The sequence below is a fragment of the Tinamus guttatus genome, unplaced genomic scaffold, assembly GCF_059628265.1.
Source record: "Tinamus guttatus ecotype Peru unplaced genomic scaffold, ASM5962826v1 Tinamus_guttatus_pri_ptg000240l, whole genome shotgun sequence".
Lineage (NCBI taxonomy): Eukaryota > Metazoa > Chordata > Aves > Tinamiformes > Tinamidae > Tinamus > Tinamus guttatus.
Genome location: NW_028288774.1, coordinates 12,320,802 through 12,337,172, shown reverse-complemented (window position 1 = coordinate 12,337,172; position 16,371 = coordinate 12,320,802). Strand labels below are relative to the sequence as shown.

The 16,371-nt window shown below is 35.6% G+C and overlaps 1 protein-coding gene across 1 annotated transcript in view; it reads left to right on the top strand.

Annotated features, from left to right (window-relative positions):
• The window catches only part of KIF18A (kinesin family member 18A), a 40,007-nt gene that overhangs the window by 4,821 nt on the left and 18,815 nt on the right, over positions 1–16,371 (top strand). Inside the window, exons 5-10 of the mRNA XM_010226639.2 lie at positions 3,598–3,795; positions 8,078–8,254; positions 8,971–9,045; positions 9,257–9,357; positions 12,195–12,357; positions 16,007–16,171. Coding sequence (XP_010224941.2) covers positions 3,598–3,795; positions 8,078–8,254; positions 8,971–9,045; positions 9,257–9,357; positions 12,195–12,357; positions 16,007–16,171 — 879 coding nt within the window. The remainder of the gene's footprint in view (positions 1–3,597; positions 3,796–8,077; positions 8,255–8,970; positions 9,046–9,256; positions 9,358–12,194; positions 12,358–16,006; positions 16,172–16,371) is intronic.

Sequence of the window (16,371 nt, the reverse complement as noted above, 5' to 3'; positions counted from 1 at the left end):
GTTATATATTTAATCTTGCAAGTTGATCTTAGTGTAAATATATTTACCTATTAGAAAATTGTTTAATCGCTAAATAAAATACATCATAAAAGTAATTATTTTTATGGAAATTTTAGTTGAATGTCACCAAATTTTTCATTAGCATATTTTTTTGACTTGAAATGATGAATGAGAGTCCTATTTACACTATTCTAACTATCCCCAGTGTAGAGAGAGCAAAAACGAGCCACATGTGAATGCTTAAAGGAGAAAGGGTTGTTTCTTTCTAGTGATTGTAAGCAAAAAAAAAAAACTGAGTTTTGTTGTATTGACATCATATGAATAGCAAATATCTTGTGTTATATATAATGTATATTCAGGAAGCATCTTATTTGCAATGCATTGAACTAAACCAAACTGGTATGTTTTGGTTTTGTGCATGTCCTTCAGATTATGTTCTGAAAGGAACAGGTTTTTTTTTAATATATAAAAATGTGCTTTAAACTGGTTTGATTCTTTAAATCACTAATGCGTTAAAAAGCAGCAACAGCAATCTTTTGATTGTTTGCAGAATGTAATTAAAGTGTCCGACTTGGAAAAAACAGGGAGAAGTTGCTTATACAGCTTGGTGATATATTGATGACCATTGATGTCATGGTGATATATTGATGACCATTGATATATCACCATTGATGGTGATATATTCCCTCCTACTGCATAGACACAAGTTTGCCCAATTAAGACACACCATTAATGTTAAACACACAATTCTAAACCAGTTAAGTGATTTTTATCTTTGAGCTTGAGATGACTGATGATGTTAACAGTTTTATCTCTCCTGGATTAATCTCTGGGGTCCTTGGTTTCTCTGTGCCACTGTAATGCTCAGCAGAGAAGCACTGGTTGCATGAAGTGAACTGTCCATCCCTCAGTTAAATAGCATGCCTAGCTGAAACTTGATCACTATAGACAAATGATTTGGTACTAGAACTTCCTTAGGAAGGAAAAGACTAGGTGTAAAGATTAGGTTTTGGCATGTCACAGCTCAAAGAAGCGTGTTCTGCTTTGTACTGAAGAGTCTTCTCTAATACACAGTTAATTCATGCTGTCAGGCTGGTTCTGGTTGAAGATGGTGTCAGCAGATTACTGTAGTTAGTCAAAATTTTCTTTAGCATTCTCTGCAATATTCCTAATCCTTTTAGTCCTTGCAATGAGGTAATTCTGACTGGGTTTTTATTTGATCTTTGAGATAGTCTGTCAATCAAAATATTTAATTGCTTTCTCTTAAATGCGTTTTTCTGTTAAGTGCATAAATTACCAAAGATTCAAGGTTCCTTCTGTCAGAAAAATTGAATGTTTTCCTTGACTCTGTCCTATATAAATGCTTACTAATATGATGTGTTGTCAAAGGAAAGTCAGGGAAGCCTTTGGAATGCTACTGCTTGAAATGAATGTGCTGTTTTCACTCTTTAACTTTTTTGGGGGAGAGAGGGAGTTCTTACTTATAAGAAAGTGTGTGTAAGTAAATGTTTGCTATTAGATATATTGAAGTGCCATGTATAAATTTAATAATTCATTTCCAATTCATCGGACCAGTCTAAGTTTAGCAGATGCCTGGAGAGTTAAGAATGTAGTAACTGCTAGTATGTTACTTGTTGAGACAAGTCGACTTCTTACAAGACATGAATGACTTAGTAGCAGCACGTCTAAGTAGTGTGAATTACTTTGCAACCTGAGCTAAATGATATGCCTTTGATGTCCTGGTCTCCAGAGTCAGGTTTGTTTGTTTTTTTTCTTTTCGGCTCAGACTTTTTTGCCTCTGTTCAGGGTATTTTTGTATTTGTTTGCTTTTATTAGATAATACTGTACCAATATACCCACTGGTGTTTATAGAATATCATTTCATAAGACTGCACAGTCTGCTGATATTTTAACAGTTGAAATGGTTCAAACTATGCAAATGCTTAGCCACGCAGTTTGGAAAAGTGGGGTCATAGGTATTTTTTCTGCTTGGGGAACTTCTAAAGACTGTTGGCATCTGTAAGAACTGTGAAGTGCACAATATTACAGGTAATTGCTTATGTCAGTTCATAAGCCATCTATTTACATAACTCGTGTATCTGTAACATTGTAAAAAAACATGTCTTGGTTACTTATCCCTTACTGCCTCTTTGGTTCCACAGAAACAATTGAGTGGAGTTCCCTACAGCTGTGTTCGTTCCTTGCTTTGCTCTGTGGGGTTTTTAGTTTGTCTGTTTTTGGAGGAGGAGTCTCTACATTTTTCCTTACTCTAAAGGTGACTCAGGAAGCAGCAAAGTCTTAGCCAGCCCAGATATTTTGAGGAATATTAGAGTTGCAATTTTGCCTTATTGTACCATCTGTCTTGGATTTGAAGGCTCTATATAGGTCAGGCAATTACTGCATCTGAAAGTAAAATTCTGAATTGCCACTCTGTTAAGTGTTCTGCTGATGAGTAAAGAAATAGAAAAGATTCCCCTTTGGGGGCACTTCCTGTATCTTTTGAACTTATTAAGGAAGCCTGGATCATACAAAATAGTCTGGCTGTCACACCATCTTTTCTTATTATAGTTACGGTTACTGGGTTGTGGCAGAATACTACTAGCTTGAGATAGTTGCTGTACTAAGGTAAATGCAGGGAACATGTGGGCTTTGTTTTCTGTACTTGGCATACAGACTTCACTAGAAATAGTGTAAGAGAAAATTTCTTGGCTCATTTGATATAGAAATAGTTTGGTGTGTCATAAGGCTCTTGTTTTCACTAACTGGCGTAATATTGTCCATCTTTTTGTATTACACTTTGTGAAGCCTTCTTGTAGACTACCTTACTAGTGCGACAACTGTTTCCTAATTCTCTGTCAGAAACACTTAGCCTTGCAAGTGGCCAGATGCTCAACAGAGTGAAGGGGAGATGCAAAGAGAATGATTAAAATGTAAATGCTAAGTCAACGTAAGGATAACTAATTCTTCTTGTTGATTCTATGATTAAGTGTGGTCTGCTTCCTCAGAAAGCTGGCTTAAGGATACCTTCACTGGCAGAAGGAAGCAGAAAAGCTTTTTTTCCTCCTAGATCTCCTATACCGTGAAACTTCAGGAAAGAAAGAACAAGTGAAAACAAATGGTGACAGTAGTCTCTGCTTTCTAGGAGAGTCTGGCATAGTATGTGATTTCACAGCAGTAAATAAGTGTTGTGCTCCACCAATAGCAGTTGCAGATAATGAATTGCTGCAAGTCCAGCCTTTTCCTATGGCTATCTTAAATTCTTGTATTTATATATATAAGGCATACTGTAAATGATACCTTTAAAAAAAAAGAATTAACTTTCTTACTCAAAACCATAGTAGTGCAATATACTTTCCTCTACATCCCAAATATTTCTTGAAGCAGATGCATTTAAGAGGTAGGTGTGAGAAATGCTCTGGTACATCTCTTTTGGCCATCTTCTCTTCTGTCATTAGATATGCACTAAAATCCATATCTAATGCTTAGATTCCAACACAGAATTTTGATACGGCAAGATTAATCTCTTGCTTAGAATAAGAGGAGAATGGTTAGTGGTTATTTCTAATTCTTTCTCTCTCTCCTTTTTTGTGCTTGCAGATTTATTTAAGGCAGCAAGATAAAACAGCTAGTATAAGTCAAAACGTCCGCATTGCCAAGATGTCGCTTATTGATCTGGCAGGATCTGAACGTGCCAGTGCTACAAATGCCAAGGGGGCTCGTTTCAGAGAAGGGACAAATATTAACCGCTCCTTGCTAGCTCTTGGAAACGTCATTAATGCCTTGGCAGATCCAAAGGTATGTAGCGTTTTCCCATGCACTCTCCACTGTGTAATCATTTTAAACTTATTTTTTTAAACAGTAAATATTAAATGCGGTGCTATTTCTTACAACTTGTCTCCTATAATATCTTCAGAATGTATGCTGAGGATATTCTTATGGATATGTTAACATAATGATAAACATTAGGAAATGTTTATCAGGTTTTCTCTTTAAAATTACCAAGCCTCTGTACACTTTCATTGTGAAAGTTGTGGAATAAATTAATCATTGTTGAATCATCTGATGTACCTTAATGTTTGCTACAGTAGAACAGGTGCAATGTCAGGGTCTATATTACCTATCTATTCTCTTCTGAAATATAGCCATGTTAAAGCCTGAAGTCCAGGAGATTTCCCCTTGAATAAGAGGAATTACTTGGTATTTTTCACATAATCACTTATCCTTATGGATTGCTACCATTTTCTCCAAGGCAGCTAAATGAATCTTGGGAAATGGCTCTCAAAAAGAGTGTGCAGCTATCTTAGAATCATATTAAAGATGAATGCAACTATTTTATCCCCACCACCACCTTTTCCAAAATCAGGTATATCTAGAGAGGTCTGCATAAATAAATAGCAAGAAGCAACAAGTACACAGAAGTCTTGTCAGAAGCTGTGTTGCCTCTAATCTTAGAGGAGGAGGAATTTGTAGGACACCTACGCATACGAGAAGTTTGCACTGTTAAATATTTTCTAAGAAATGGCATTTGCAATCAACAAATTTACTGTTGGCATTTTAAGATGGCCTTTTGGGTCAGGTAAACATTTGCCAAACCCAATTTCCTATTTCTGACAATGCGAATAAGGAAGGCTTACAATCCCGATCACACTGAAGTCTGTTCACTTTGTATTCTTCCTGGCATCTGAAAATCTTGTGTAAGAGATGTTCAAGGGTACAATTCCACCTAGTTTTTTTGTTATCCATCTATGGACTTGTCAGAGAAAGAGAAGAAATTTTTTAATCCTGCTTTTGAACTTGCTTGCGCTGTCTTTACAACCTGCCAAGGCAACAAGCTCCTAAAGTTAACTAGCTACTATGTAAAGAGCTACCTTCCTTACACTCAGATCTCCCACCAGTTTCACTGGTGAGAATTTGGTGAATGCATTTCTGTTGGGGGTTTTATCCAGTTGTTTCATATGAATTGTGTAAATCTAACATGTCAGATTCATTGCACACCTTTTTTCAGCAGTCTTTTGATTCTAGAAAGAAATGAAAACCTCTGTAAGCGTTCTTTCAGAAGAAAGACTTGCATCTATGTGATCTGTGAATTACGGAAATATTTTTATTAGTGTGAAAGAAGAGTAGCACAATAGCACAACTGAGGACCTGGTTACTTTTTATAACCTGTGGATCTCATGGCTCTACGTGACTTTAGCTTTGTTACATACTGTGTTTCACAGTTTTAAAACTGATAAGCTTCTACCATAGTAAAATTATACTGCTTTTCAGTGCATCCCTTAGTGCATTAACTCTGAGCTTTGGTATTTAATTATCATGTTGATAAGTATTTCTAAACAAAACTTTTTTTTTTTAACTGATACTTCTGCATCAGGTATAGATAGAAGGAGGTATCATTTTGTCCTGCTTATGAGTTACCCTTGAAATTTCTCCTTTTGTGACTCTGTGACATCTGTCTCTGGCTTTTTGGTAGGTAGTTTGAAGGATCAGGAGTTTTGGCTTTCTCTGCTCTGCAAATAAGTGACTGCTCTGAGCAAAACAGCTGTAAGGCAAAAGTTATGGAATGGGAGGAAAATAACTGAGGTTTTAGTTACTGTCTAGTTTGATTGTTTTTGACAGACAAGAATGTAAAATAAGGACACGGGAAGAAGAACACGCAAGATACTAATACAAATCTTCATCTTCGCGTTAGTTGTCATTTGAAGTTCTAATAGGGTAAATCAGTATTTTGCTGTTAGTAATCTTTCTATACTAGTAGTGTAAAATAGTATGGAATAGTGTAATAACACTGTAAATTGCAGGACATATTGCATTTGAAAATTGTGGCGAGTATTCTAGGACTACTTAGGATGAATAGTCCATCCGTCTAGATCAAACTCTAATCTAGAAATGAATTTCTGTTGCGTTCATAAAGTTTGTCATTGTGTTTCTTTCATACAGTATCTTTCCTGATTGTTAGTAATGAAAATAAAGAGCTCTTTGTCCTTAGTCCTCTTGTTCAATTTTCTTTATCTGGTAATAGTTAATGTCTGTTATGTAAATCAGGTGTTGTATATGATCCGTATGAATTGCTGTATAATTTTCCAAGTTTTTAATTTGTTGGAAGAGAGCTTTGTTTTGTGTATGGATGATTGCTTTCATTTGAGATAGCCAAAAAGCATTGCAGAGATCAAAAGGAAAAAAACCTGCTATGAATCCTGAAAGCACTTTAGAAAGGGCTTTTCTGCTCTTCGCTCATTCAGGAAAAAGTTTATGAACTTCATCTGTCTCATCATGCATTGCATGGTCCACAGTGTGAGAGAAAAGAATGCTTTTTTGTTTCTCCTGCAGTTATTCATTTTTGTCTTTTTAAATACTTGATTACTGCAAGCTGCTTCTCCTTGTCCTTTTCAAGTCAAGATTGGTTCCCTGAAGTACATTTGAACACTACTGTTAATGTTCTCACCTGTCACTAAGGTATATTCTTCTTTCTAGTGTTGTCATCTCACCCTTGTATTATGTCCAAACTTGTTCCATCACTGAATCTCATTTATGACTTTTACTATGTGCTTTTTTCCTTTGTCAGTCAGCAGAGCCATGAATTTCTTTCTTCAGTTAGCTAGGGAATGCCAGTGCACTTCTCTAGTTCTTGTCTCTTTTAGCTTATATAGCTTACTTTGGCTATAAGCTAAACTTCTTACCAAGCTAGGTAGAGCATTTCTCTTTCAAAAGAGAGAGAAAGAATCAACTACTCTATTCAAGAAATAATTCTTAGTCATTGTCCCTGTTTTAATATTTTGTTGGACAGGATCTGGGATGTAGACAGGTATTTATTTTAAAATCTACTGGAGAAAAGCAGTATGCAAAGCGAGGGGGAATCGAAGCAGGTTAGCTCTTTTATGTGTTTCATCAGTGTTGAGTATGAAGAATTAAGGAATCCAATAAATGCATCAAGGTGTCCTTAAAGAGCACAGCTGAATTAAAATGAGTATATTTAAGGTGGATGCTAAAATATTTTTCTTATGGCTTCCAGTTGTTGCCCATTATTTTATTAAAGGCCAAGAAAGCAAGCATCAGAGCTTTATGTTTTCAAAAGAAAAAACAAAAACAATAACAACAAAAAATACTCTAGTGATACCTAGGTGTATTATTGCTAGAGAGATGGGGAGAAAGGCATGGAAAGGATGGGGCATCTGGACACTAGAAAAATCTTGACAAAAAAAAGCCTGCCTCTGTTCCCTCTTCCCTGCCTTGCTCACCGCTAGTGTTTTCCTTCATTGAAATATTTGCTTAGGTGAATTAACAGGAAAGCTTTTTTCCCTTTAATATGAAATAGCTCCCAAGAATATGACTTGGCTTTGCATACAAAAAGATTTTCAAGTTTATGGAGATATTTCATGGGAACTTTCCTGCTGAATTTGTTGGCCAGATGACGTAAATGTGAGGACTGACAGGAGAGCCATAAAGGAACAGAATAAAGTGTCTTTTTTGGCAACAGTATATTGTGAAATCGCCTTGCTCACAATACTGCCTCCTCCTTAGCTTGAGGTTGTGCTTGAATTCAGTCTAAGTGGTGATCCTGCCCTTTTCGTGCCTTCAGCTACATAATTTCAACCTGGCACTAGCTAACACTTCTGTAGCTATGCAAAGAGTCAAATCAGGCAGATGGTCTGTGTGACAACTAACTTGGGGGAGAGTGTGCTGAAAACCTGGACAGAGTTCTAGGTAGCCTGATTTGAGCAGGGACAGGGGGAGTCTGTTAACTCATCTCCAGAGTTCCTTCCAACCTCAATTCTTTTATGACTTGATAAACTGAAAATAACTTCAGTCTGTTCCCCACATAACAAAATAAGCTGTTAAATGTCCAGAGCTTGAACACTAACTTGACTAACGTGTGCTGTAAATATATACAATGGTTCCAGGAGATTTTATAAAGGAAACGGTTTGAGATCTATGTTTAATTATGAGGAATATTACTTAAATGGGGAATTCTAAGACTGTTGTGTTTGATGATATTGTTGACATGCTAAACAGATGATTTAAGCAGGTCAATATTTCAACTACAATTATGTAATAGAAAATTGTATATAATTCTCTTTAGAGCAAGAAACAGCACATTCCTTATCGAAACAGCAAGCTTACTCGTTTACTGAAAGATTCGCTGGGAGGAAATTGCCGAACCATAATGATAGCTGCGGTTAGTCCATCCTCCCTGTTCTACGATGATACGTACAATACTCTTAGGTACGCAAACCGAGCAAAGGATATTAAGTCTTCTGTGAGTATTTTTATATTTATGTATACTATTATAGTACTGAGAGAATGAACTATTTCTCTTTTAATTATTTTTCATGTATAATATTAGTAATATTTCATCAAAGAAGGAGCATTAGTGGGACTATGTCTTAAAAGGCTACCCTGCAGGTTGAGCTCGTTTCTGTGAGATTCAATTTTTGAGCTATTAATCTCTTAGCTCATATAATTCAACCTCAGGTACTTAATGTTATGTTGCCTAAAGGAGTCTTGGGAAGTATGTTACCAATGTCTGAACAGCTGTACTAGGTTTGTTACATGTAGTTCTTGTTTGGAGTGAGTAAGCTGAACTACCTTATTGACAAATGCAATGCTGCTGGGCTAGTTGCATTCTGTTTCTTTTGCATAGTATCGGGTTTGCTATAGTTTCTGTTTGCATATTTTTAATCAAAAATACCTTTTCATAATAAGATCTACAAAGCTTGCTTCAAATGATAAAGCTAGTTAGAATGCAGAATTTCCTTCTGTGTGTGAGTGTAATAACCTGTTATTAAATTACATCTGCAGTAGATTAATACAGAAGTGAAGAAAACTTCAGTTGTTGTGCAAGTTACTATTTTTCATCTTTTCTCTTATAATAGAGTACATAGGTAATTAAGCAGTATTTAATGTAGTGTAAGTATTATGCAAGAAAAAGTGAAGGAGGCTTTTTATATTCAACTCCTTTCTATTCTTTAACAGTTGAAAAGCAATGTCGTGAGTTTGGACAGCCACATAAGCCAGTACGTTAAAATTTGCAATGATCAAAAGAAAGAGGTATGTCAATATTGTTTTTGCTCTAAGTTTGAAAAAAAGAAAAAAGTTATGTAACTGAACCCTTAAGTCAAGTGCTTTCCTAATCTTATTGTATAAATTTGAAAAAGGAGATACATTTTTTTTTAGTTGCAAGCACAGAATTATGGTTTAAAAACAGATTGGCAAAAGCCAAACTTATGCTCCGACTGACAGGTATTTTTTTTTCTTCAAGATCATAATGTTGAAAGAGAAACTGAGAGAATATGAAGAAAAGCAAGCAGCCATTCCTGAAAATCGTAATATGGCAGTAAAGGAGCAAGAGGAAATAAAAAGGTGAACTGATCATATTCAAGTCTTGAAAACCAGAGTTTGCACAATTTATAGAATAATTTTTTTTCCATATTAGCTTCATCATCAATATTGTCTTGTTTGGAATAAATATAACTTTGCATAATTACTGATTCTTTTCAGATGATGGATTTAAGCTGAAATATTGTATATGTGAGGAAGTATCTTAGTATCAACCTTCTAGGCAAATTATACAGTAAAACTGCCAGAGTAATCATGTGCTCTGATCAGCAAGAAGCTGATGTGATTCACTTTGACACCACAGTCGAGATCAATGGTGAAGGTCTGACATCTCTAGCTGCTTTCTGTTAAGAATCTACTAGACTGACAAAAGCTTGGGGAAGTGTTTACTTTTGGTGATTTAAAGTATTATATCATAATGTGTTTATAGAAAAGATAAAATGAGAAGTCTTAATTTATCCTATTTGCAGCTGTTATTTTAGCTATTTTTAAAAATATTTCACTATAAATTGATTTTGAGTCACTTTGACTTCTTATGTCTTAATTTTCCCTGTTATCCCTCATCTGAAAGCTTGCTTTTTTTTTTTTTTTTAAGAGATCTTTCCAAAGCTGAAGTGTAAAGTTAGTGGTGTCCTACTTGATAAAGATGAGAGGGTGTATGTGAAAATCTTGGTAGCAAAAACCTTCTGTGCAACTCTTGCTGATGTCTGAGGCGGGTACAGAGGTGGGACAGGATCATTCACTAGGGTGTTTTCAGGAAGAGCCCTGACAAACTGGTTCAAGTTCAGCAATGAGGAGTTAACTGCCAGACCCATAATCAAATGAGGGGGAGGGGGGAAAAAAGTGAAAAATCCTAAGTAGATAAACAGCTGGTCTATATATACCTAAGCAGTATTCTGCAAATAGAAATTGAATGGTAGATGTACAGTATAGCTAATGTTATATTTGGGAGTTTTGTCATCAAAAATGTAATATAGTTAAGGGGGAGGGAAAATGAACCTAATGTTTGCTAAAAAGTTTGCTAATAGATCTGCCCATAGAACAATTTTTTGTAGAAGTCCATCTAGTTGAACTTGGAAATATAGACAGTCCTGAAATAAGTAATGGAAACAATCCTTTTTAGGTAGGAAGCCTATTTTCATGCCACAAGAAATATAACAATATCTTAGAAGAATCTTACTAGTAGTTTTAATTATAAATTAAGAAAGGGCTTTAGACTTTTAAAATGCATCTGACATTTGGGGAAGGAGAGGGAAATACTTATAGGCTCTGTTTTAACGCTCCCAGAAACGTGTTGCTGAATAAAATTGACTCTTTCTTGCAACATGTAAAAGTATAAAACTATTCCCTAGGTTCTAATGCTGTTTCTGCTAAGTTTGGCTTGTTTGTACTGCCCTCTTTTTGAGGAAAATGACAAGAATGCTAGCTTTCAGCAAAGCCACTTAAAAGGTCATTTTTGTGGGTTGATAGAATTCAGTTTTCATAATCGCCAGCAGCTGCTGCAACTGCTGGCAGGTATCTCTTCAACAGTATCCTTTTTGTGAGGGCTGAGAAAGGCAAGAAAGCATTTCACAATTTCACTCACATCTGTAGACTCCTTAGTTTCTATCTTTTTTTTTGTACTTGCCTGCCTCTCTTCTGATGTGATGGGCCTTGAACAAACTGTGACACTTGGTATATGAATCTGAAGTTAATGGCACTATTCCGTAAAAAGATTAAGCTTTGGTCTGAAAGTCATCTTTTGATCTCCTTGAATATTTCACGGCATATATATTTTTGGAAATTATTCCAGAAATATAGGTTGATTCATCTAACTTTTTTTGGCCCATTGTATGCGTTTTTTCCATCTGAAGTACTTCCTAGAGCGAAAGTAATACTCCATTCCTGCAAAGTACAGGTTTGCCTAACAAAACAAAAATATTAATTCAATAGTGCACAACATGATTCCGTCCAAAATAAGCATATCTATAATATATCTGACAGTATTATCTGTCATTGCAAACAAATTGCTTGCCAATAGGTTAGAGCCTTCGATAATTTTAAAGGCAAAATAATCTGTTAAATTTCTTTAGCTTAACTTTAGCCTGCTAAGATTCCTGATGTGTCACATAATCTTTTGGAGAAAAGAAATAATGCTTTGTTTAGAAATAAATTATGTGCAATGTTTATTTGCATTATTGCAATGTCTGGATTAAATCCCCAAAAAAATAGGTCTCTGTAAAAGGAAGTATGTGCACATATACAGGTACTCTAAGAGATGCAGATCGTCTACCAATTCATATTAAAGTAAAAGATGTGTTTTATTGAGGAGGGGGAGCAAAATGTCTTCTTTGTAAGGAAAAAGTAGAGTCTGGGGCAAAGGTGTTCTTTTTTGAGGGAGGAGAAGGATAGCTCAAACATTTAAACATATTTAACATTTATTTAAAGTATTTAACATATTTAATATTTTAACATATTTAAACTTCATTTTTGAGGGGAAAAATTAATCTTGGTTTGTCATGCTTATTTCTGACAGTTTTCCTACATATTTTGTGAGAGGGAGGGGAGAAGGTTATTTTAATTTGTCTTAATTTGCCCTTCATTTCATTAAGTGCGTATCTGAAGAATCAGTTAAGGGCCAGGTAGCTTAAAAATGCTGTACATACCCTATGTTAATACTTGTTGGTAAAGAGAATGTTGTTAATCTCTGGAGTGTCATGCATAGAAACTTGGGTATGTCTAGATCCTGTCTTGTTCATTCTCATAATGTGGATGATAAATTAATTCCCCAGTATCCATTGACCCATTTTGAAGACACTATAGTAACTCTTCTATTTGGGATGAGGTAAAGCAACTTTATTCTATTGCTTTGTCTCTATTAGGTATCAAGAAATTCTTAGAAATGTGTTTGCAAACCGTGAAGAAATCAGAAAAGAATATCTCAAGTTGGAAATGCGCCTGAAAGAAAATACACTAAAGACTAATTACCAGAAACAATGTCACGAACAAATTCAACTGATGTGCTCTGAAGAAAAAGTAGAAAAGGTGAGTTGTCAGCTATACTATATTCTATTTGTCTTTATTTTTTTGTGTAAATGTATGGATTTTGGCTTAAATGTATACGTAATTAGTACTAAATGTTTAAACAGATAAAATAGGACACAGTGCTTAACATGCTTAACACTTAAATATTTTTGTGTACACAGAAAATGTGGTGTTTGTCAGGTATGTTAATTTTTGCACAGCATGGGCGAGTGTTGATTTTCATATTGCTGCTAATCAGGGAAACTACAAATTGTCTTGATTGTCATAATTATTTTTAATATCTGACTAGATTTGGGAAACTCCTGGTGCTTTTTTCCAAAACATATTAATGTATGTATGATGTACACATTGGAGCCATTATCAAACTTGAGAAATCTCTGACCTGAGTAATACTTTTTAAGGAGAAACATTGACATTGACAAGAAAGATTGCTGGTGGTTGTGACTGTCACCTGTAAAAGCTTGACTTGCTTAAATATAGTCATGTGAAATAAAGTAGTTAAATTTAATTGTCCTTTATTTAAAGAAAGAACTTTAGGGCCTAGTAAAAATCATTAGTGTTGCACAGCACTGAATGATCAAATTTTTCCAAAAGAATAATGTATAGACAAGTAAGCATTTATCTTAACTGACTTTTTTGAGGCAACCTGGTTTAAAATTAATGTGTTTTACGTAGATATGAAGCTAGGCTTTTGCTTAGTCACTGTAACAATCTGTATTTGGCCAAAATGATACAACTTCTGATATGTATGTGTGATAGTGGTGGTCTTTTTTTTCTCCATAGTGATTCATGTTAAACTTGGTCCTTAGTTAAATGTCAAAGTGAAAATATGTCATCTTTTTAGGCATGTCTTTTTCTTGTCACTAATGAAGATATTTCAAGTGACTTACGTATTCTAGAATTCTTTTAATGTCATAGAAAATATGAAATACCATCTCCTATCCTGTGCCACTTAAAAAAAAAAAAAATGCTTGCAATCGAACATAGTTGTATTTTTATTTTTAATGTAGAAATTGATATTTATAGATTATACGTCATATGAAGACTTGTTATGAAGACTTGTTATGAGCCAATTTACCATTTATATCAAATGTTGCCACTACTGCATCAAGCTGTTATTTTTAGTTAACTTATATGATTTAGTAAGGATCAAGTGTCACTGTCCCATAAGTACAATGACTTAGTTATTAAAAAGAGTAAGTCGCTGTAATGGTACAATTAAATGTTCTTTTGAGACTGATTTTGCTGGAACAAATTGGATTTTAATTTGGAATTCAGTCATTTGATTATTAGAGTGACTGCTCACGTTTCCCTGGTGCGCTATAATACTTCTGTCCTTCCATGTATTTTTTTCAACATTTACTCTTTTCCTAAATGCCTCTGGGTTTTCTCTCTGTAAAACACACTGTAAGATCACAGGGGTATTTCTGAAATACTAATTTTAGGAGGAAGATATTCACTTATAAAAGATTTTTTACTTGACGTTCACTTGTTCATGCTTGCTGACTAGCTATAATAACCACAATAGCTAAATTAATGTGAAGCAAATTATTAACTGTACTTGCCCAAGCTCTGTTTGCGAGTTTCAATTCAAAAAAGAAGAGGAGAAGAGGGATTAATGTATCAGCTTGGACTAGCTCCATTTGTTTTAATGATTTCCTCCTTGCTGTAAAGATTTTGTTGTACACAATGTTGTGAAATTTAACCCATTCCAGACTACTACTGGATCATTTCCTTTTTAAGAGTGTGGTTGCTGTCCCTGTGTTTTAGGTACTTTTAGCCACCTTACTTGAAGCAAATGTTTATGCAATTTTGATGTACGTTTTTATTCTTTGCTTCTAATGTACCAATACTTACTACTCTTCAATCCTGTTCATTTATTTAGTTTTTTTAGGCATATTCTGCACTGTAGGGGCTGGTTTGTTATGATCCAAATGAGAAAGGTGTTTACATTCTGTGAAGACTGCTTAAAATGCAATTTCTTAGAGCTTAAAGCTATAAGGAGAAAAAGGGTTAGTATAGGTAAGGCTACACTTTCAGACAGTGGGTGCCCTGAGCTGTGCAGCATTGAACAGGCTCCAGTTGGGGCACAGTGTGCGGGACACAGGTATTTTTAAAGAACAGAATAAGAATCCTGTGTCTTGTCTAGGAGTGCCTGTCTTCTACACATCACCCCTGGTTCACTTTTATAGCTTGCATGCCTGCCTTGACCTGTCACTGCAGCACATGACCCCAGGGTTTGTCCCTGCTTCTTGGGAAGCTGCTGCAAGGGCTCAGCGAATAGCAGAATGTTGTCATTACCACCTCAGTCCTGCTAAGTACCTCTCTGGCACTGTGCACAGGTGAAAATCAAGCCTGCAAAACTGTGTTTGGGTTTTTGCACCTCAGTGGTCCTGAAAACATTGCCCTAGTGTCCCCAATTTAAGGGGAGCACAAGTCTAGGGGAGATGTATTCATACAGGCTTCTTGTCCTGGGAATTTCCATAATGACCTACCCTTTCCTGGAAAGTGTCAGGAGCCCCCACAGATTGTGGGTTTCTCTGCCATATTGATTCTGTTTGGCACACCATGTATTGAAGCAAAGGCCTTCAAAAATCATCTTAAGAAACACAGTCTGGATCTTCCTGCATACTGCTCTGGGTTTTGTTTTCCGTTAGCCTTGGAAGAACAGCTGCTAGAGTCATCTGGGCTTCAGCTCAACACAGCAGAGCTACAAACTGACTTTACTCCTGACTTGCTTATAGTGGAAGCAGTCTTGCCTGCTTTTTTTTTTTTTTAAGTACATAGATTTATTGCAGTGGTTGTACTTTAAAGTTACAAGAAAAACAGCCTGTTAGTCTAAGGATTTAGGTCACACTTTATATAAAAATGTATTGGGTTTTCTATGTCCATTTTTGTTATGCATAATTAATAGGCTTCAAACATGTATTTTTGCTTTTTAACTACCTAAGCTTCAGGCATAGCTGAGTGCTCTGTCTAAAGTTAGTTTTTTCTGTGGACAATTGAAATCAAGTGACCTAATGTTGAAAGTATATTGTAAATGATAGTTGCTTTCTGAAACCAGAATAAAAGTGTCCTTTGCCTTACGCTGCCTCATACCCAGCTGGCTTTTGCTGGGTGTGTGCTTTCTTTGGTTGTCAAGCTTCAGAGAAGCTTGAGGAGAACTTTGATACTTGGTGGTAGAGGATTTTCCTTTTGCAGAACCTGTAATTCTTCAGCAAGCTTTTTCTAAGGTCGTATTGCATCAGAAAAACAAAGCAGATTAAAAATTTCTTCTTCAAATTCATGCTTGAGTTGCAACAAATACTTAAGTTTTATGTTGCATCTAAAGGTTGTGTGAATGTGCATGGGTGTGTTTGCCAGTCTTCCCTGTTTCATGCAATTGTGACCTAAACCAGAAATTGTTCAAAAACAATTGTGTGTCTTGTCCCTTAAGAGAAGAATCAAATGACTGTATTTTTTATTGAAAGGACTACTATGGAAAAAGCATGACAAATATTGAAAAGTGATTCGGTAATGCCCAAAAGCAGGGCACATTGATTAAACTGCTTGATATGTCCCATTAAATGTGAAAGTTAGGGAAAATGCTTGTCACGAGGAAGTTTGTGAAAGCCATTTGAAAGTCTCCCCTTCAACCTTGTCCTTTTAGGCCACTTGTAAGCGGGATCATAGACTTGCAATGCTAAAAACACACCGTATGCACATGCAGAAAAAGATAGAAGAGGAGGTGAATCACTTTGAGGAAAACACAAACTGGCTGCATCGTGTTGAAAATGAAATGCGCCTGCTGGGTCAAGATGGGTGTATTCCAAAGGTAAAGTGCCTTTTGCTTCCAGGACAGGTTTCATGGATTTTATGCAACATTTGACCACAGTTAAGAATAGATTTTTTTGATCTCTCTCTTTTTTTAAGGGCCTAAAGAATAGTTAATAAGATTCTCTGCTAAATTTTAAGTATAATTGCCTCAATTGAGCCTCAGACAAACAGTAGAGCTGGCTGACAGGAAGGGATCAG